The sequence below is a fragment of the Chroicocephalus ridibundus genome, chromosome 4, assembly GCF_963924245.1.
Source record: "Chroicocephalus ridibundus chromosome 4, bChrRid1.1, whole genome shotgun sequence".
In the NCBI taxonomy this organism is placed as follows: domain Eukaryota; kingdom Metazoa; phylum Chordata; class Aves; order Charadriiformes; family Laridae; genus Chroicocephalus; species Chroicocephalus ridibundus.
The window spans coordinates 58,413,604-58,436,171 of NC_086287.1; the positions used below are offsets into that span (position 1 = coordinate 58,413,604).

The following is a 22,568-nucleotide window of genomic DNA, read 5'->3' on the forward strand; positions in this document are numbered from 1 at the left end:
GGATCTAGAAAATAACACTGAAATGGCATTAGCAAGAAGCAGGGCCGTGGCCACCCTAATCCCTTTAATTGCATGCTGTATCCTTTTTTTTTTTTTCCCCCGTAGCTGTACGCAGATCAGGGGGTTGGCTGCAGGGACGTTGCGTGGGTGTGTGTTTGCTCGCAGCAGGAACAGCTAAACACAGCCAGGACTGTTGAATGCTCATGATAAAAGGTTAGCTTAAATAAGTAAATTCAAGTGAAAAAGCTGTAATTGGAAATAAGTCGGTTACATCTGTGCTGGATGAGTAGGAATATGTCTTCAGTCCATCCACTGAGTGGACCAGCGCTACTTCACTTGTGGTTTGTGGAGCACAGGACATCAAAAGAGAGTTTGAAAATCAGAAACGAGGAAATTAAAATCATCCACGTATGCACATATTTTCAGGCAGTTTGTATGTATGTACCCATGCCCATTAGCTTCTTACTGCTGTTATTACGCAGTTTTTGGTACTAAAATCATCATCATTTTATTAAATGACTCTGTTTTGTCTGTCACTCTCGTTCCCACCTGCCAAACAGTGCTGGGATTTGAGATAATCTGTGAATTCCGAAAAGGATTTGTGATTTAAAATGAGAGAAACACTGGACTAGCATATTTTGACAGAATGAGGTAACTTTAATATTCTGACTTTGTCATGAATTAGTGTTGAGTGCTGCAATACATTTGCATGCTAATCTTTCTATTAAATAACTAAATAGATCATCCAGGTGAATCTAAGTCAATTTTTGATCCTACCACTGTTACACTGAGAAGCAGGGATTTGAGTCATCCAAAAAAATCAGCCTTGCTATTCTCAGGCAATTAATTTCGTTGACTAGTCAGAGACAACATGGTCTTATATTCATTTTACCTGTACGTGTGATAAAATGTCCTATATCTGTCCCCGTCTGTTGTTTTGCTTGTCTGGTAGTAAGAACATCCTCCAACGAGGAGTTTCATCCCTTAATTTTGCTTTGACACGTGCAGTGTTTTCCATTAGAGGACTTCACTGAAGTGCTGCTTTGTCAGCTGCTACCAGAGCAATCCATAACTCACAACACCATTTTATGACTCCACCGGTAGTCCGGCATTGTGGTGGATCCTCCTGATGCCTCCACTGGTAGCCCGGCGTTGTGGTGGATCCTCCTAGAGCCTGACCTGCTGACTCTTGGCTTTGTATTTATTCATTTTAATTGGTGTTGAGCGGTCAAATACTAGCTTGCAGCATATGAATCACGTACAACTGCCCCCAAGATTGCCATGGTGAGTGGTGATCCCTGGGGCCATCTAGCTCATCACATGCCCAGGAGCAGCCCCGAGTAGTGCCTTGCTCTACCTGCAAGTCAGCCCGGAGATGGTCACCCCCCTCCATCCTTAGGGATTTCAGCTGCCCACATGTAATGCTGGAGGCAGGAGGAAAGCCGGCCAATGCTACGGCATTAAGGTCCTAATCTTGAAAAGACTTGTACACATTCTTGACCTTATTACTGGGAACAGCATCCTTGATGTTTGTGAACCTAATGACCGTTGTGATAAGGCCACTGACCGTAATAAATTTAAGTGTCTGTGCAAGTATTGATGGGATTGGGGTCTGATGGAGCGGTGAAGGCTCGCTTCTTCATTTGAGGGCAGAGCTCAGCGGGGGAGATGTCGTAGCTTTTAGGAAGGGAGCCACAAGCTGCCCTATTCCTGTCCTCTGCATGGAAGTCCTCACTTTTAACATACACAAAGAGGAACATGAGCATCTCTTGTGTGAAATGCTCCCCTCCCAAACGAACAACTATTAAGCAAGAACCTGGCAGTAAGTCAATGCCAAGCCCTGCCCTCAGGGGAGAGGAGGTGGCAGGTGGGTGGTACAAGGAGCGGGTTTGCTGGGAAGTGGTGGGGAGGGCAGGGAATGGTGGAGCTGCCCTGGTGGGGCTGGTCCTCCCCTTTCTGGGCTTCGTGAGCCAAAATGGAGATAATGAATGAGTGGAAAGATGGGCAGAGCGTTTAGCCTGACTGAGGAATGTGTGTGTGTGGAGGGTCCCACTGGGCCTGTTGTGTTGACCCCAGGGGACACCCCCTCATCTTGTGCTCCTCACCAGCTGCCTGAGGATGAGCTGCAAGGGCCTGCTCGTCTCTTCTGTCCTGTCTTGCTAAACAAAAATAGTGCCAGAACCGTGTGACTGCAACCCTTTGCGGGATCTCAAAAAACCTGAGCCAGCATACTACATTAAAATTTCATGGTATTAAATATGAGAGCGTTACAGAAATAGCAGAGGAGAGACTGAGCCAGGCAGCAAACCAGGGAGGGTGGAAATGAGTTTTCAAGAGCAATAAACACCCACAAGGACATGTCTGAAGCTACGAAGCTTGTTCAAAGGTGTGCGGGGTGAATGCCTCGCATCGTGCATTTCTCTGTCACCACCGTCCCAAGCGTGGCGGGGGTTCTGGTGTCGGTACTGCTGTGGGTCCGGTTTAGTCAGTGCTCCCAGTCTGAAAGCAGAGCGCTGGTGTTCTCAGCTGGCTCCATCCCCTGCACCGCTTCACCGTGGAGCTGTGTAAATGGGTGTCAGCATCACGCCAGCGGTGCCCAGATGGAAATGATGCTCCATGTCCAACCCTCCTCTCGGGGGGGATGTCATGCTTCCAGGAGCTCAAATTGAAATCACTGCACGGCCTGATTAGCCCAGTGGTTTGCTAAGGATTTCCATGCTAAATTGCTAAAACAATGGTCCTTCTTCCTTACTCAGGAATGCTTTCTATGGCCTCATATTCTTGACGCTGGTCTCCAGTCTTTGATCTCTTTGTCACTTTGGTCAAAGTCGGTCCCTGCAGACTTAGTCACACCCTGATACCAGCTGTCATCTGTTAGAGCCATCAGGGTCCGTTCATCTTTTTGCTTCGGAGGTTTGGACGCCGTTTGTGACCCTTAAAAGATGGTAATCCTGAGTGGACACTGCAAAACAAACAGCACAGTGAAAGGTTCCCCGAACAAACATTTTGGAGGTATTCTTGGGTATTAGAGGCTGTGGTTGAGCCTGGCCTTGCTAGGGTCCTCCTCTGCTATTTGAATGTAGTGGGATTATAATCTAATATCAATTTCCATCTCTGATTCCCCCACACCCATGTCAATATGATAGGCCTAAACTGCAGTTCAGCTTCACAGATGGTACCTGCGTCGCAGAAAATATTAGATGACTGGTGCCCTAAATACGACAGAGTGCATTTGTCTACGCAGCTGCATGTACAGAAAAATCTCTTTAATGGTAAAAAGCATAGTCACGTAAGAGGAATGTGAAGGGAGTTTGCTAGTCACGCTGTGGTGACTTTTCAAGTGTTGGAGCAGGGTAAGCAAAACTAGAATAAGACCTTAAAACTGTGAACAAACATGACAAGTGACTTTAACACATCTGCCTAAAGAAGCAGGCATTTTTATTTTATTAAAAGCAACAACTTTGATAACTGCTGTGTTTTCCTAATAGTACAAAACACGTGAAATATTTTAGTGACCTGCTATTTAAGGTACAACCACATCAAATGCCTCAGCTTCCTTGAGTTTCCTCCAGGACGTGCATTTCTGATGGCCCATCAACATCTTGTCAGGTATTGCAAATGCAGGAGGATGGAGAAGAGAAGACCTGCAGGGTCTGAGTCTCTCTCTCCAGCCTCTGGGCTCCGGCGGAACTTTAGTAAAGATGGAGAGACAAGGGAGAGCCTTCATGGAGAGTGAGCATACAGAGGCCCTGCCAGCAGGATACAGAGCTTCTAGTACCCCTTTCCTGGGGAATGAATTCATTGACAGCTCAAAACTGTTGATTTTGGGGGGAGTTTTCCAGCATCTCTTCTGTTCTCTGCTGTCTCCCTCTATTCTAAAGCTGTCTGCACAAGGACGTGAAGGAAAATTAATCCAAATCACCTAAAATGTGAATGTAAATTAGGTAAACTAAATTAAACCATTGTATATATTCTGTGATTCAGCGTTCAAGTGACCTTAATTTGATTAAGCTTAATTCACATCAAAGTAAATTATACTAAATATGAAATAGGGTTGATTTAATTAATAATGAGTGTGTCTGCAGGGATCTAATGTGGTTTGATTCATTACAGAAATGTTAATTCAGATTACCTTTCTAGAGTTTTCTCATGTAGATAAACCCTACAGGACAGTTTGTTAGTTCTGCCTAAACGGGTGTAATTATGTGTTGATTCCCTCTGACTCCAGAAGGACCTTCCCACCACTCTCCTTGCGTGGCACTTCATGATCATTTCATTGTGGAATGTCTTGTTAATTTGTTAATCCAGCCAAAGAAAATCCATCAGTTTTCTGTTGGATTAGGCAGCTTTTGGCCCGGTTTGTGTCTGCATGGTGCTCCACAGGGTAGAGGCAGGAGTGTGAATGTGTGATCAAGGTGGAGAAGGTGGGGACTTGTTTCTCCTCAGGTGAACCCTTTGTGCAAGAGACAGCCTGCTTCCAGCACTGTTCATACGCCGGAACTTCGCTCTCCGTTTGGGTTACGTACCACATGGACCAGAAGTCACGAGTCTTGATGGAGTGGCTTGAAGTCAGATACCACCAAGTTTGATTTGCTCAATGGTTAGCTACAACTGTCATGCATTATTTGGCTCCGGCTTGTACCGGCTTGTACCGATTTCCTTTGGCTTTTTCTCTCCTTTGTGCCTATGCAGTACTACAGCATGTACCTTCTGAATAGCCGTCACCTAAGTAGTTTGTGCTTTCAATATACACAAGCTCTGCTGACCCGCTTTCTTGCCGTTTTTCTTCTTTTTCCATCCATGACTTTAAAGTTCTGTGAGTGTATTTTTTGCCCTTTGATTATTACAGGAATGGACACATGATAATTGCAAAGATGAGACAACTGGAACGGCTGAGACCTGCTAGTTTTTCCTGTAGGGTGTTTTTTAAGGGCTTGCTTTGTTTTCAAAGGATTGTGCAAAAACAATCTGATTTTATAGTGCTGTGCTTCAAGTGTAAAATAAGTAGCAGAATGGAAGCACCTGATTATTTTCAACAATTTGCCAAACTGAAGCTATTCAGGAAGATAACGGATAATAAATATGAACTAGATATAGCAAAGCTGATCTAATCCCATACCTTTTTTTTTTTTTCCTTTCTCTGAAGATGAGTAAACCGGTATTTGAAAAGTAAAGAAATGACCTGAAACTTGGCCTGCACTTTAACATGAACTCTACCTTTGATGCAAAAGTCTCTGGACTTTGAGAGGTTGAAAGGAATATAATATTGTGCTTCAAAATTTGCTTGAAATCTATCAATCATCTGCAGAGTACTAGGAAATGCTGGCTGTCCCTGTTAGCATCTTCACACCTTCTAGTTTCAGCTTGCACACGGAATCACTCCAAAGCAGTGGCCAAAGGGTGCTGTCAGCCTCTAGAAGCTTCCCGTGATTATTCGGTTCAATCTGTCTGGAAACCAGGCTTTGGAACCACCGAGCTGTGCCCATCTCATCCTGTTTTAGTATCAGCACACCCAGACACATAAACAATGTGCTTCTTCATGAGGCGATGAAAATCAATGAGGCTTTGAAAAGACATGCTCTTTAAAGTCATGGCCTTATTTGGGAAGTTGCAAGAAGCTTGGCTGTCACAAGAGAATATTTTGGCTCCGTGACAGTTTCCTTTATACGGTTCTTCAGCAAGGAATCTCCTGTGTTTGTACAGTGATAACTTCAAGGGTTGGTTGCATGCCTTTTTTTCCCCTCCCCAAGAATATTTGCTGGAAGAAAGCCCAATATGCTGGTCAAAAGAGGCCAAAGACCCCTTTGGACCTCTGGTCCAAAGTATGTAGAGAAAGCAGGTTTTCAAATGTAAAATGAAAAAATCCTGGTATTTCAGGGTTCCTGAGCAGATTCACATACATTTTTGTTATAATTACTTTTCTATACCCCCCCCTTTTTTTTTTCCACTACTCATTTGTTGCGTGCTACCTTCTGTTTATATAAGTGTGGGATTGTTTAGGAATAATCGCATCTGCCATCACCCTTTTGTTCCTTACACTCCTTGGGAATGTTTCCTTTATGTTCCTGATGCCTTGGGAACTATGGTGGGATAAAAGAGCCTGCATGACAAAGATAAATAATAAACTTATGGGAAGGTGTCAGAGACAGAAGCATTTTAGACTTGGAGTTGCGAGGGGAGAACGAGAGAGGAGAGAGAAGATTATCTTAGTGGCATTTTGAAATGGTTTCAGAAGAGGTAGTTGAAAGAGGAAGAGGGATTAGAGAAGAAAGTTGTGATTATAAGCTAAAAATCACTGTGGCTGTTGCTGAATCCCCTGTCCATATGATAAGCCAGTGGAATATAAACATATTGCAGAGACTTAAACCACACAATTTAGTGAAGACCTGAGGGAGGAGGACCTCCAGGCCATGCTGGTGTTGGAGCCCTGGGACAATGCCATATGGAGCTGTTGTGGTACCAGAAAGGACACCCTCAAGCATCAATGGCACTGTTAAATAATAGTAGTTTTTGGAGAGGTTGAGAAGTCAAGGAACAGAAGGTGAGGTCGACACAGTCTGGCTGTGGAACTAGTACCTATCCTTCAGATTTTACATCCCCAAAGGGTCCAAACTATCCTTCTCCCCAGGATATCGCATCCTCTCCTCCACTGTCCTTAGTGGGTTTCCTTTGACCTGTCCTTGCCCTTCCTGTGCTCTTACTGGCCCTACATACATCGCAGCTCTTTTCCACTCCACCTTTCTGCTTCTGAGGAGGTGGGGAGGCAGCTGTGCAGGCTCATCTCTGTCCTCGGCCCTCCACCACTACAGTGCCAAAGGTAATAGTCAGCTGGAGCTGGCATGTCTTTGGAGAAAGGGCAGGTGGAGGGGGTGGTGAGCCCGGAGCAGGGGCAGCCCCAGGGGCCAGCATTGCTTGTATTTCCCAGGCACCAACACTGCCTGATAATGCTGATGTCACTTAATGTTGTGCTCGTCTAATGGCAGCCTGAGGCAGCAGAGAAAAGAGTGGTAGTGCCTGTGGCAGTGGATGGGAAAGCAAGATACTTGCAGCTTAAGAGAGCTTGAGCTATTTGCAGCAGATAGGAGGAATGCGACTGGGAATGTGGGGCTGGAAAGAGCAAGCGTCAGTTAGATGGATCTGCAGTGCTCTGAGATACAAATGTGAGTTCAAAATGTGGAAGAGCAGTGATGCCTGTCTGGGGCTGGAAGCTTAGTAGGAATTTTGTGAGCAAGGGGAATAAGTTTTGGGTAGTATTTGAGATTTTGTGTTGTTCTCTCATTTTGTGAGTCTCGGGAATCCATTTGCAGAGCCTTGCTACTTCTGTCTTCCCTTTCAAGGTCGCTGGGCTGCACTGACTGCTCTGTGACTTCATTCATTAGAAATTAGCTAAGCCAGGATTTGACTGGGATGTTTATCTGTGATGACCTGACCATTTCCTTCTGGAAGTCATTCATACATTGGAAAGACGAATGTATCTCGTGCTAGAGGACAGGTCATGCTCACCTCTCTTTGCCTCCAAAGATGAGGGAAGTAGGATTTGCTCATGAATAAATATTTAATACTCGAAGATATGAGTCAGTTGTCTAAAGTGAATTGGTGCCCAGTTCCATTTCAAATGATCTGGAGTACCCAAGTGATGGATGTGTGGCTGATGCACATGCCCTGTGGGAGACCAGAGCCCAGCTGGATGCCGGGTGCTGTACATGTGCTTGGACGCCTGGGTTTAGGCCACTGCTTTGAACCCCCAGCAATGCCAGGCAGGACGGCAGCAAGACTATGCAATGTTTCAGCAGTGAGCACTGTTGGGAGGAAAAAGCTTCTGTTTCCTGCAGTTCACTCTGGGGTTTGGTGTAAAAAAAAACAGTCAGTGGGTCTGGAGCCAAGACCCCTCTGGCGCAAAACCCACTCCTGATTTCCCCTGCTGTCCTTTCCTCGTCCTGTACACCTTCTTTGTGCAGTTTTGGGGCGGACAAAAGTGCATCTCATTGCTTTTCCCAAGGTTGTGACCCGGTTGTGAGACAGACTGGATGTGTTCTGCGTGGCTTGCCTGCTGGTCTAGCCTGAGTGATGAAAGGGACCATGTCAGCACAGGTAGGGAGGCAATAGGTGTAGTACTAAGCTTGATTCATGGTAATGTAGGGCGGTTTGTACTACTGCTCCTTACTTGGCTGTAAAAATGCTACTAGCTCTACTACAGGTAGTTAATCACGGTTGTATAGCCTAAGTAGGTAGTTTTTTAAAGAGAGAGGGAGAAAATGGGATCATTCAGTTGAGAAATGATAAGCCACGCAATTATAGCTGGACAAGTAGCTTGTATGTGTGACCTCCTGCTCTGCTCTCCCTCCTGAGCGCTCCTGGTTTCTTCTGGCTGCAAGAAATATCGCTGGGTCTCGAACTGTAGCGGTGGCTGGATGGGGGTCGGGGGCTGCTGGGGCAGGTTGCTGTAATGGTTTGATTTGTCAAAGACCTCCCTAGTTCGGTCTGTGCATTGAGCAGAGGTCTGGGGGTTGGCAGAGCCCAAATGAGAATTCAGACTTCATCAGTGACTTTGCTGCACAGTCCCCAAGCGAGCGGCGTGGCTTTGCTCACTCTTCCGTTCCCCACCTCAGAAGTCTGGCCCGTGTTAGATAACTCGCAGGAAGATTAGGAGAGAGATGGAGAACTCTGGATGTGGAAAACAAAGCAAAGTGCCCCAAACACATGGTGTTTGTGTTACTGTTTGGCTTCTTTATGAGTGTCGGTGCTTGTCCTTTCGTTAGGAAACGGAATTTCATCCCCAATAGTGTTGGAAACTGGAGAACTGATGATGTTCAGGTGATGTGGGGTCCTGAAAGCTGACCCGTTTCATGGATTGTGTAAAGGCTTTTGCTGCGATCCTGTTTTTTGTAATTTACATGCATTTGGCTCTAAAGTGTAACATGCAGCTTCTGTAAAAAAAGGTATTTTTGTCTTCATTTTGACACCACCTTTAATTAAAGTGTCAGACCTAATAATGTTTCACTGAAGAAATCAGTGAACCCTCTCCAAGGAGTCTTGGAGGAGCAGCAGAGAGCAGGAGTTGTGATATTTCTTGGGTTCTCAAAAAAAATTTAAAAAAAAAATCAGTTTTTCAGTCTTCAAGTGAAGAACAAATATAAGATACAGATATGATATTTAAAACAGTACTTTGCAACTTAAACTGCATACTGTGGTTTTGATTTCTCATGGAATGTCATACAACATATCTCCTTGCTGTATCTGGCTAAAAAACATTAGGTCTTTCTGCTGCTCTGCAAAGAAATTGGTAAAGCTGCCAGAAACCCATGCCTTCACTGCACCGACCCTTTGCAGAGCGCAGTGTTGCCAAGCCACATGCATTTCAGAGATGGACATCCCTGAGCTGTCTCCGTTGTTATTGAATATGCTCGTGGCCACCCATAACTCTCTTCCAGCCTTATAGGAAGAAGGCAGCTTGAAGTCTCAAAGTTGTAGTCTAATGCATCGATGTTTTTTGTTAAAGATTATACATAAATCTTAGAATCATAGAATAGTTTAGGTTGGAAGGGACCTTAAAGACCATCTAGTTCCAAACCCCTGCCATGGGCAGAGGCACGCCCCACTAGACCAGGCTGCTCAAAGCTCCATCCAGCCTGGCCTTGAACACTTCCAGGGATGGGGCAGCCATGGCTTCTCTGGGCAACCTGTGCCAGTGTCTCACCACCCTCACAGTAAAGGATTTCTTCCTAATATCTAATCTAAATCTACTTTCCTTCAGTTTAAAACTGTTACCCCTCATCCTATTGCTACGATCCCTGATAAAGTGTCCCTCCCCATCTTTCCTGTCGGCCCCCTTTAGGTACTGGAAGGCTGCTATAAGGTCTCCCTGTAGCCTTCTCCAGGCTGAACAACCCCAACTCTCTCAGCCTGTCTTCACGGGAGTGGTGCTCCAGCCCTCGGATCATCTTTATGGCCCTCCTCTGGACCTGTTCCAACAGGTCCATGTCCTTCCTGCGCTGAGGACTCCAGAGCTGGACACAGTACTCCAGGTGGGGTGTCTCGTGAGAGCAGACTAGAGGGGTAGAATCAGCTCCCTTGACCTGCAGGCCACGCTTCTTTTGATGCAGATCTTTGGATCTTCCTCCACTATGTGTGTTTTACTCAGGGAGCATATGTTATCAGTAAATAAATTCCATGTGAGATGAGTTATCACGAAGGGGAGAGGTTGTGGGAATGACCTGATGTTTCTTGTGCAGCAGCTGCTGTAGCAGCCAGGCACACTTTAGGAGCAAGCTGTGCTATGCCCAAGGGATGGGAAGGTCCTGCTCACAGAGTCATAGAGAGTTGTGGAACTTGACAGGGACATCTGGAGATCATCTAGTCCAACCCGCTGCTCAGGACCTTGTCCAGTTGAGTTTTGAGTACCTCCAAGGATGGTGAAGGCCCTCTTTGGGCAACCTGTACCAGTGTTTGGCCACCCTCATGGTAGAAAAGTTTCTTCTTATGTTTGAATTGGATTTCCTGTATTTCAACATTTGTGCCCCTTGCCCTTTGTCCTGTCGCCTGTCACCTCAGAGATGAGGCTGTCTTCTTTACTCCCCCATTATGTATTTACACACAGTGATGAGCGTGTCTATGAGGGTATGATGAGGGACGCTGTCAAAAGCCTTACTGGAGTCAAGACTTGTCAGTACATAGTAGGCCAGAACCTGACCAGTGTGATGTTGGTGTCACCTTTCTCTGGGTAGAAGCATAGCTCCAGTGGCATCACACCACTTGCATCTCCCTCCTGCCAGCCGGGTCATATGGGTTAGTGTGTAGAACCTAGATGGGTGCTAGGCTGTCCTGAAGCCTTGGAGGAATCAAAACCTGTGTATGTTCTCGTGGGGGTGAGCAAATGACGTTCTGAAATTGCTATGGTTTATGTCTGATGCTGCTGTCAGAAGCTGTTTCTGAACAAAGAATTCCACAGTATTTAATAAAAAAAAATCCTTCAAATGTTTATTCTGACATCTTTTGCACTGGTTGAAAGGGAAAGAAAAATTTTTTCCTTTTTAGTGGAAGCAGGGGCAGTGTACATCTTAATGTGACAGCAATGCAGCCAGCTTTTAGCAAATTCTCTACCATCAGTGCCTCACACTGAATAATCCTTCCATGTCCTGGGTGAAATTCTGGGCCATGATCCGATCCGAGCTTTGACATTATGTCTATGTAAAATCCCCGTAAACTAATAGTTCCTAAGGCCTTGGCGCTGTGATCCTGTGCTGCAGAGAGCTTGCTCAACAGATACGTGGTACCCACGGAGTTGTATCTGTTGCAGTGAGGTTACTTTTGGCAGACAGAAGCAGAAGGATAAAACTTAGCCTTGGTTTTTACCTTGTCTACATCCTACCATTTAACTAGGGAGTGCCAAAGCGTAAGGCTCAGTTGTTACCAGGAGTACTCTTCTAATGTTTACCAGAGGAGGTGTCAAGTAAATCTGGTATTTCCCATGCAGAATAACTTCTGTCCTGCCAATATATTTGATAATGAATCCCCAATTCAGTAGGCATTAGCGTACTCAGCTGTGTGTGGGAAGTTGCTTGGTTCATGTTGGCTGCTGCCTTTGACTGCAAACATGCCGCTGTATAATTTAAATGCTTGTAAGATGTAGGCCATTGGTTTTGTTGAAAATAGCAAGAAGTCAGGGTATTTATGGTGGTATGTGAATACCTTTATTCGTATTCGTGTCCGAAGTACACAGGTTTGTAGCTGTTGATACATGATGTATACACCCCACAGAAACATCCAGATGTTTTATTGTCAGCGTGTGCTTTAGTGGGTGACCGTGGTCTGTTCAGATACTGTTTTAATAGCCGTTGACATTTCAGTTGATAGTGGTGATAATGCAAGTCTAGTTTTAGCCTCCCACTTCTTTTCTTTTTTTTCCCCCACTTCAACCCTCACAACTTGGAAAAGGACAAATTGACTAATTATTGCTAGCTTGAAGGAAGTTTCCAAATGGAAGGCTACACTTCCTTATATTTTCTCTGAAAGAGTCCTCTGTGTCTTCTGCTCTGTGCTTGCACAGATTAAGATACTAATCAGCAAACATGTAGCAGGTATAAGATGCTGTGGCTGTCAGGTGAATATTGAGGCAGCGTAATTCGTAATTGCTAAAGGGGACTTCTGTGTGCAACGTGATTCAAATTAGTCTGTGCTGGATTGAAAAAGCTGTAGTTGATAATTGTTTATCTAAGAATAAATAATACATTACTGCCTTCCACTTCAAATTTGTGCAACCGTGTACTTTTCTTTGGAAGAGTTTTTGTATGGTTTTAAATCATTTTTCATAAGCAGAAAACTCAGGCAGGAATACCCAAGTCTTGGTCAGTCAAAACAACTAACATTTGCAACCTATACAGGCTGAATCTTAGTTTTTTGGATGTTCAGTGGTATGACCATATTTCCTCTTCTACTAATTTGATATTTATCTCAAATCATAGAATAGTTTTGGTTGGAAGGGACCTTTAAAGGTCATCTAGTCCAACCTCCCCTGCAATGAGAATCTTCAACATCTTCATCTAGATCAGGTTGCTCAGAGCCCCGTCCAACCTGACCTGGAATGTTTCCAGGGATGGGGCATCTCCCACCTATCTGGGCAACCTGGGCCCGTGTTTCACCTCCCTATTGTAAAAAACATGTCTTTCTTACACCTAGTCTAAATTTTCCTTCTTTTAGTTTAAAGGGGTTACCCCTTGTCCTATCACCAACAGGCCCTGCTAAAAAGTCTGCCCCCATCTTTCTTACAAGCCCCCTTGAGGTATTGAAAGGCCACAAATATCCTTATCTGTTGCTGATTGTTATGTCTGGCCTATTAAAACTGCGAGGGACCTTTTCCATTTTCAGCATTATATGGCAATCAACAGCGTACAGTCCTGAACTTGACTGGGTATTCCAGGCACTAGGGCCGTAATCGATAACTTAATAATCCGTATGAAGCTTTTAGTTTTCCTCCCGACAGTCTCAGTTCTGTTGGGTTGCGAGTTGTGGCTTGGTGCTGGCCCCAGGGACTGATTAGAAAAGCAGTAAGAATCCCATTCTCTCTAGTTCACTCCAGTGGGCCTTCCCTTAAACACTAAAACAAGGCAGATGGGGCTGTATTTGTAAAAATGTTCCATTTCAGCCCTGTGCCATGCTGTATGCTCGCCTGCGCCTGGCACAGAGACTCTGTTAATGAAACTGGTATGTGCTAGTCCCAGTATGATAAGAGTAAAGCCGTGGGAGAAAATCATGGGGAAGACCTCACGTCAGCCGTCCTGTGGTCCGGCCAAGCCTCAAGGTTTGCAAAGTGTGAAGTGCATTTGGGCCAAATCTGGGAGTGAAAAGCGATTTTTTTGCTACGCGGATATTCATGTGCTGTGGTAATTTAAAGCTGTATAAATGAGGAGGGAACACAGGTAGGATTTTTTTTTTTTTTTGGTGAAGGTTAATGTCACAAACTCAAACTTCAATGGTCAAACTGAAGACCAGAGAGTGAAAAGAGCAGTCTGAAACGTGGATCAGGCTATTCTTGTGCATCAAAATTCACAGTGTTTTAAGGCAACATATAATAGAAATCCCACTGATGAAAAGAAGGGGGAAAAAGTTAATTTCCTTCCCACCCACCTTCCCCTTTAACAGCTGAAGGTTTGAGTCAAAACTCCAATATTGAATATACCATTGTTCGGTAAACTTTAGGGCACTGTAATTATTTCCACAATTTTCCCAGTACCTGAACAAACTAAGGTAGCCATTCCTTCTTCTATTTCAATAATCCTTCTAAATCTTATTTTCTTAAGCCCAAGAAAGACTTTTGAACTCAGAGAAAATCCTACTGAAAGGAGATCTTTCTGGGGTGCTGTCTGTGATTGCCACATCCTCCGTTGAGCAGAAACGTTAGAGCTGTGGTGGATGTACACTCATTATATATGCTCGTGTTGGCTCATTTCCCTTCTCCTCTCTGTTTTCGTCCTCATGAATTGAAGTGAATGCTGGATTTTTCAGTGCAGTTGGGTTTTTTAGTGGTCTGAATTTCAATTCGTCATAATGATAATACAGGCTTAATGACAGAAGTCTGCTCTGTTAGTGGCTTTTCCCTTGCTTCAGCAAGGGAATAAATAGTTACCTCATTAAAATATCGCAGTCCGCTTGTGATCGGATAATGTCACCTAGCATCTGGCCAAGGCTTTGGTGGAATCTCAGGTCAAGAGGACCAATACTGATGCACAGATGTACTGAATACCAATAATGCAAGATGTTATTCTTGGGGAAACTAGGTTCTGCAGAGTATCGAAACAAGGCCCTTTTATGCCACTTAAATACTAGCTAAAGCCACAAATATCACCATTGTCCTCTGCCTTACCCTGGTTTGTTGTATTTCCAGGCTTTTTTTTTTTTTTTTTTTTGCATTCTAAAGGGGGCTTACAGGAAGGATGGTGAGGGACTCTTTATCAGGAAGTGTAGTGATAGGACAAGGGGTAACGGTTTCAAACTGAAAGAGGGTAGATTTAGATTGGATATCAGGAAGAAATTCTTTCCTGTGAGGGTGGTGAGGCACTGGAACAGGCTGCCTAGGGAAGTTGTGGATGCCCCATCCCTGGAAGTGTTCAAGGCCAGGCTGGATGGGGCTTTGAGCAGCCTGGTCTGGTGGGAGGTGTCCCTGCCCAGGGCACGGGGGTTGGAACTAGATGATCCCTTTAAGGTCCCTTCCAACCTGAACCATTCTATGATTCTGTCTTTGCTTTTTTGTCAGACTTTCATCAAGGATAACCACTTCTGTCATGGTCTCACTTGTTTGTTAGAGCCTGGAATTAAAACTGCAATTTTTTTTCCAAAAGCTACTGATTTTCAGTGGGAAAGACCCCTCAATTACCACGTTTATCTGGCCCTGGATCAGAAGGTGGGATGTGGGTCCCTCAGTTCCCGTTACATTAGTTGCCCCACCTCAAATATGTTTAGTGTCATTTTTCTTTTCCGTGATGTAATTTCATTTTGTGGTAAAGCGCGGGACATTTTTCTTCCAAGGTCTGGCCTGATTATAGAGCCAGGCGGGAAATAAACAACTCCTCCTCGTAAAAAATTTCGTTGCTGGTTGTGGTTTCTGACATACCTTCTGTCTGCTTCTCGAGACCTTCAGTCTGGCTCAGGGCATGAGAAGTTACGGTCATCTTTGCTAAAAAGTCATAAGGAGGTATTATAATCCTGCATTTATTTATGTATTTGGCCATTGTATGTGTTCACGTGACTTTCAGAAAAGCCCTGCGAGTTCTGTTAGGTAATGGCACGCTGAGCCTCATTCGTGTCGACAATATGACATGATGGTCTCACATCTGACGGTCTAATATGGGAATCCTGGCAATTAATTAACCAGAAATGACACTGTTGGTTATCTCACAGGGTAGGAGCCCTGGTCTCGCTGTCTGTTGTGCTGCGAGCTGTTGTGAAAGTGCCGGCTAAAAAAAAATTAAGTTAAAAAAAGTTATCGTACTGAAACCTTTCAGCAGCGACTGACCTGCTGCTGAATCTGAAAGCTTTCTGGAGAGCGTTTGCCTTTCAAGTCTTTCACAGCGAACTCACTGGTGAGGGAATCCTTGACTTGAGCAGTTGACTATTTATTTACACAGTGGCACTTAAGAAGTTGCAGAAACAGGAAGACCAGGCAGTGATTTTGTCAACACTGTTTCAAGGAGAATGAATACTTCAGGGAAACAGTACACTGCGTTTGCTGTTACTTCTGTAGAAGGGTTGTGGTTTTTTTTTTAGCTAGCATGAAAAATAAACACATTTCAAGTGAAAAACAGCCCTCTTCCGCTTGAATTCAAGTTAGAGGAAGATTGGGATGAGCAAAAAACCAGAAGTTGAGACTTTTCCTCATTTTGCCATGAGGGATCATGGCTGGCTCTGACTTTGAAGGTAAAAACCTGTTTCCTACTAAGTCAGCAGCAGAACGCTTGTGTGCAAGGGGCCGCCTCACCCGTGCCCGGCTGCTTGGTACTGTATATAGTAAGCATTCTTCTAGTGAAGCTCAGCCTAAATATGGAAGAGGACTAATTTATTTTTTTTTTTATGGTTGTATTGTTCTCCTCTCTGTTACTTTTAATCTTCTATTAGGCTATAGCTAGAAGCACCTGCCTCGCAGTCCCTCTCTTTTGGATGCACATGGAATAATTAATTTCTGTCAGATGGTGTGACTGCATGTGTTTTGGTGTTCCTACAGCGTGCCTTTATTGTCACTTAACACTATCACATTTGTTTAAAAGGAAATAAAACCAAACTCAAGGTCACTACTGCAAATAAACGTGGAAAATGTCCCAAATAAACGTAGAAAATTTTTTGTTTCCAGTGCTGGGTTTTTTTTGCCACGAGCGCCTTTCCCTTTCACCCCAGCCCTTTCTGCCTATACTCTTTCAGAGCTGTGGGATGCCACAGTTACCACAGCTTGTCACAGGTTGCTGTGTCGAGGAGATGTGGCTGGTTGCACTTGGGATGCTTTTCCAGTCTCTGAACCCTGTAGATCAGTGGGGCAGAAACTGCCCCAGAGCGGGGTGAACCTCAGGAACTGTAGTTGGGTCTGGATGTTCCAGGCTCCAGCCAAACTACTCCGTGTGAGAAACTGTTCCCTTGTACTGGAGACCAGCCCTAGCAGGAAAAGAAATAGGCAAGCCGAGGTGGGGAGCGGCCCCAGAGGTGACTTTGAATTTGCTGCCTCCTCCTGACTTTCCCAGGCAGCGCGTTCTCCCACTGCCCCATCATCTCTCCTGCCCAGGTGGGGCGTTGATTTCCCAGGATTTGAATCTCTGTCCTTTCCAGCAATCCTCTCCCATAATCCGCTCTGCAGCCTGCGGCTCAGTGGCCAAGCCCGTTCCCCTTCTGCCTGGCCTATGCTGGCATCCTTAGGTGGCTGCATGCTCTTGTGGCGGAGATGATGAGTCTAATCTAGTGCGCGCACAACTGAGCGCATAAACCTCCTCCCATCCCTCCCGAGCACGCTGCCGAGTTCACCTGGGGCTGGTGGAGGCCTTGGCAAAGTCTTTCCATGAATAAAACCTGTGCGATCCCTGAGTGAATGGATAATGGCGGTCATCCAGCCTGTGTTTGTTAGACATCCACAATTTCCAAGGGGCTTGCTGTGGGAATGATGAGCTCTGGCTCCTGGTGTTTTGGGGTCTGCTCCGCTGCCCCGTGAGCTGTGTTTATTCGGCAAGGGCGTGCAACGCTGCCGGGACACATTATTTTGAAGGAGCAGATGCATTGCCCATCGCTGAGCTATTCCAGGAGTGTGCCCATGTGCCTCCATCCCCTGCTTCAGTGGGACCACCCTACATAGGTTCCAAACTTCACCCATGCGCCCAGGGTGCCTCGTGGCTCCCGGTTCTTCCCGCTGGCCACTGGCACTGGGGCAGGTCCCGCTGGTGCAGGGTGGCTGGCGCAGGGATGCTATGGCTGGGCCGTGGGTGGGTGTCTCCGGCTTGTCACCCCCATGTGCGGCAGGGATGCTCTGACCCCAGCACTCGCTGCGCTGTTGCCGTGGAGATTGCGTGCGCTGTTGCTAGGCAGCTGAAGCATCTTCTCTCGCACACTGCAATGCCACGAAATTCTCAACTTTCCTCCTTCCCATCTCCTGTCTTTGATTTCGCAGATATGACTCCTTTGGCTCTTATCCCGCTTCGTTCAGTGGCACTGCCGCGATTTCGTGGTGTTAACCCTATAAGCCCTAAAAAGCCCGCGTGGTGTTGCAAATAGGATTTATGGCAACGAATTCAGGGCTGAAGGAGTTAAAGTGGTTGGGGATAGACTACAGAGGAAATGATTTCTAGCAGATAAACTACTTAAAATGTTCTGGCATTCATGGAAAGGGAGGTTTGTGGCTGCAGTCTTTTGTTCCATCACTGGTGGTTTAGATGAATAAAAACACAGACTAAAATATCACTACAAGGTAAGAAAATCAGCTTGAATGGGCCTAATTAATCTCTTCGGTTGCGATATATACTTAGCTCTTTAGTGTCCTCCGCTTTAATTTACTGATGTCGATGCGGCGTGTGAATGATAATTTAAGCCGTGGAGCCTGTCGTGTGCAGTATTTGACTTATTTGGCTTGAATAATAAAGATATCAGCCTGTATTCTTGGAGTATACTGCATTAATCAGACTTGCAGGAATGATCACATGGTACTCTATCGCCTTTCCCTGTTAGCTGCTGCTTGTCAGCAGCTGGCTGAGCTGTAGGCTGCAGGCCAGTATCTGCATACCCTTTCTCTTCCGAATATTTCAAATATACTGTCTCGTCATTATGCATTTTGCTGCGGTTTGACAAACTAAATGGTCCTCCTGCACGTTAAGAAGATTATTTTAAATTGCAGAGCATTTGGGTAGTTACTAGGCCATGTATGCATTTGAAGAATTCAGGTAGGCTCTCTGTTTTATACATCAGCGTGCTCGGGTTTTGTTCTCACAGGGTTTTTGCTGTGTAATGTCAGTCAGCTCTGTAGTTAGTTCTTCGATGTGCAAATATTTCTGGCGTTTTTAAAATCTCGACCCTCTGCATGGGGAGAAGTGCTTGCAGGGTAGGATGCAGGTAACGGTAGCTAACCGCATGATGAAGTGCAAAGCTGGGTAATTGATTATATCTTGCACAAATTTCATCGCCGTGCAGCCAGAAGCGGCGAGTACAGTGTAGTTATAAATAAAAAACCAGAAACTGTTCTGTTTAAAAGGGTCTTTGCTATTTTTGGTTCCGGAGAATCTGACAGATGCTCCTGCGAGATAGAATACTGATTGTGATAGAGAAGAGAAAATTGATGCTTGGATTGTATACAGGATTATATTTTATGCTGCTGCAGAGTATACATGTCTGGTTTTCATAATCCTGTAGCTGCAGTATTCCGTAAGAATTACATTTACAATAACAATATGGTTAAGTTTGTTGGGGTTGGTTTGTTGTTTGCAAACATTTGAGCAACTGTGATTGTTAGAGTATAAAATTAGCACCTTTTATTTGATATTGGTTCTGCTCAGTATTGCCTCTGCCCCCTCTCCTCCTCCATCCCCACCCCCGATATAACTCCATCCTTATGCAAGCACTGAGGTCTCTTAAAACCGTGACAGATTTTTGAAGACATGAAACAGAATTTCTGCCCTGACTAACAGTTGATTATTTTACCTGCAATAAAACAATATTGGACTTGAAAAAATTCTGGTCAGTAGTTGTGGGGCGGGGATGCCTCACTTTTTTTTTTTTTTCTTTTTAATTTGTTTTGCTTCGTGTGTTCAGTTCTTACAACTTCTGTTGTAAAATTGTCCAGATAAAGGGGTGACGATGTTGTAACAGCAGATGGGGATCACCTCATGATGTGTTTGGCTGAATATCATTATTATAATGTATCATTAAAATGCCCTTTACTTTTTTGATCCAAAAAAGAGATTGTTTGACCAAGTATGCAACTAGAGGGGAGGATGGATTCTCTATCTCTAGACAATGAGCAATCTGTATCAAATATTGTCAAATTAAACTTCCTAACCTCAGATGAAATATTGCTATAATATTTCTGCCTTTTGTTAAAGCATTTCATATATTGGCAATTTCCCCTGTTTTGTGTCTTGCTGGTCGGTTCTATGTGGAAGGGAGCAGTGCCAAATGCAACCACAGGACACCCCACCACCCCCAAAATGTCCTGATTCAGCCATAAAAGCTGAGGGGAAGCAGGCTGACGGTCTATACTTCTGTTGTGAGATGCGGTGTGATGCTGTTTGAGGGAAAAGATTTTACTGGAAGACCAGATAATGCTGTGTAACTGCAGTTGTCACAGGGCTGTCAGGAGATGCTTGAAATCTTGACATCGCTGATTGTTGGCAGTAAATTAAGCTGCGAATGGGCCCCAAACTTACTGTGCCGCTTACTATGCCGGCAGAGTTATTTGTATTTCACCCAGTTGGTTGGCTCCTATTCTTAATAGAGTGAAACTCTCAATAAATCTACACCAGGAGAAAAAAAAGTGTTTTTAAAAAAATGCGTTCTGAAAGCCTTAGCTGTCTTTCAGTGGCTTTCATAGACATCTTGGGCCAGGAGGACTCCTACTTTTATGGCAAAAATGGTCAAATGCTGATTACACACCCATTAGGCTTATTAAATTACTTGCCGCCCTCTCTTAGGCTTGCTTTGAAAATAGTATTAACCTTTGATGTGCAGACTGCTAGACCTTTTCTTTTACATCTTCTGCACTGATAGGGCTGTAGTTTCTGCATAGCAGTGTTTAAATGGCATTTATTTTATTAGGCTTTTCAGTGGTGTTTTGTTAAGGTTGTATCTGCATGTTGATTTTTTTTTTTTTTTTTTTTTTATGGTATGATTGTTCTCGTGCCTGTGGCTATGTTACATTTTGATGGGATCAAAATGTATCTTGCAAGATAAAGAAAAAAAGAAGAGGGTCTACTTGAGCAGCGGGGTGGAAGTCTCACTCCCATGGGCTCCTGGAAGCAAAGTTGATGAAGAAGTAGATGGCCCTTTTCTCTGGACCAATGGCCCCTGGTCCTCGGTGGGCCTGCAGTTTACAGGTGCCATTTTCCGTGTGTGTAAAACATAAGCTTGCACTCATCTGTCATCTTGACTTTGACCTGCAGTCAGGTGCTTTCTTGCGTGTTGCGGAAGCACAGCTGACTCCATCTTTCGGTGCACCTACTTGGGTACCCAAGTATCTAGAGAAGCGGTGACCCCAACTGGTACCTGCTCGGGCAAACCCATGCACGTCATTTCTGTATGTGCTATTCTACATTATTCTCCCTGCCTCCAGGCTGGGCCTCAAAGACCCGCAGGACGCCCCGGGTGGGCAGTGGGGGTCGTGGCACCCCGGCCCAATGCCAAGAGGTGTCACAGGGGTCCGGCTGCCCGAGTTCCCCCAGCGGTTTCAGTTTGATGCAGCCTTCTTCACTTCCCTGGCGAAATGGTGGCGGGGTGTTTTTGTGAGGTGTTAAGCATACGCAGGACCTCTCTGCAGGAGGGTCTTGCTTCAGGGCTGTAAGTGACCCTGGTGTGCTGTTTGTGAAACACTTATTTGTGAAGCCCTTTGGGATGAAATGTTACCCCCATGGTTACTGGGATGAGCAGAGACTTAAGCCTCAGGAAAAAATAGGGGGTAAATCCATCAAATAATAATCTCATAGTTCCTTGCATCAGCCAAGCTTGGTTTATCTTCCTCTTGGGAAGAATCTAATATCCCCTGAAAAACTTCGATTGCTTTTAAAGCAAGGGTTAAAGGAGGTAAGCCCCTTCTCAGTTTATATAGGCTGCTGGTTTCTATGCGATACCAGTTGGGTCCATTTTCTTACTGATTTTCTGCACCGTCTTCATAAAACCCCAAACTCGTGTACAGTTTCTTTATATTTGGAGGCAACATTGTTCGTCAGCCACATTTTTATAATCTCCTGCTGACTTCACTGTCGTAAGATGACTTTGCATGTGGAAGCCAACAGGCGGATGGATGGTGCACTTGGCCACAAGCAATACTCCTCATTTGGTACGTTCAGTCCAGATTTAGCTCTCCAGCAGCAGCACACAAATGCGTTTTCCTTTCTTTTGTTGCCTTTATCTTTCTGGGATATTACTTGGTATTCTTCGCAGGGAGCTAGTGTCTGTCTATTTCTGACACACCGCCCACCATGGCATCGCAGTATTTTTAACTGCATCTTCTATTCCCCCATCCACCGCGCAAAACTGAGAACGCTACAGGAGGGAAAATGAGTCTCTCAAGGAGCTGGCTATGAACAGAGGAAACAAAACCCACTGATGAATAGAAAGCAAAGTTCAAAATGCAGGCAAAGCATTTGGGTGCCGTGGTGCGGGTGGAACCTCTCACCTGTTGGTCCCCAAGGCAGCGTCAGGCGGTGGCTCCTGCGAGTAGGGGATCCCTCTGTCTTTGAGCAGGCGTTGAGCTGACCCTGCCTATGAGCATTTCGTGATGGAGTTGAGCTGCAGAACTGGTACTGAACTCAGGGATTCTGATACCTAAGCCTCTTTTTTTACTACTGCCGAAGGAAGAACTGAATCCCCCAAATTAGTGAAGAATTCTGGTTTTAATACGATTCTGCAAAACCGAATTCCGGCGGCAGGTGCCCATCGAACACCAGCTCTAACTCTGGCTGCAGTATTCACCGCACTACGGCCACCAGTGCAGATACCTCCAGGGTAGGTTCCGCCTTTATTAAAGAACAGTATAAAGGGCAAGCACAATCATTTTGTAAAGGTGGACACGAGATTAAAACTTGAAGGCAGGTGGCTTTTCCTTCCCCCTCCCTCAAAGACATAGCAAGGTGATTTATGGAAGGGACAAAAGGCTGGTGTTCTGAAGGGATGCGGGCCTGTCTCCTGTGGTTTTTCCTGCTGAAAATTCCTAAGAAGGAGGCCTTTTAAATAATCCTTGTTTCCAGAAGTGCAACTGCAGTCTGAATAGTTGACCGACTTCAGAAAGCGGTAGGTGAGGCACTTGAAGGGATTTGCTTGTGTCACGAATTGCTCTTTAAAAACAACAAAAAAAGATCTGCTGCTCTTTTCTACAGGCACTGTGATTATATTGATGAGCA

General features: G+C 45.0%; 1 protein-coding gene across 7 annotated transcripts in view; it reads left to right on the plus strand.

The window, feature by feature from the left end:
* The window catches only part of EVL (Enah/Vasp-like), a 161,957-nt gene that overhangs the window by 8,340 nt on the left and 131,049 nt on the right, over window positions 1-22,568 (plus strand). For 2 of the 7 annotated variants that reach the window (XM_063332899.1, XM_063332902.1), the window contains exon 1: window positions 20,496-20,527. The exons of 1 other annotated variant lie outside the window; for it this stretch is intronic. In XM_063332899.1, the coding sequence (XP_063188969.1) occupies window positions 20,511-20,527 (17 nt within the window). In that variant the 5' untranslated portion in view covers window positions 20,496-20,510. Of the gene's footprint in view, window positions 1-17,710; window positions 17,933-18,173; window positions 18,402-20,428; window positions 20,528-22,568 lie in introns of those variants that run through there. 4 more of the 7 variants (XM_063332900.1, XM_063332896.1, XM_063332901.1 and 1 more) reach the window with 4 other exon arrangements.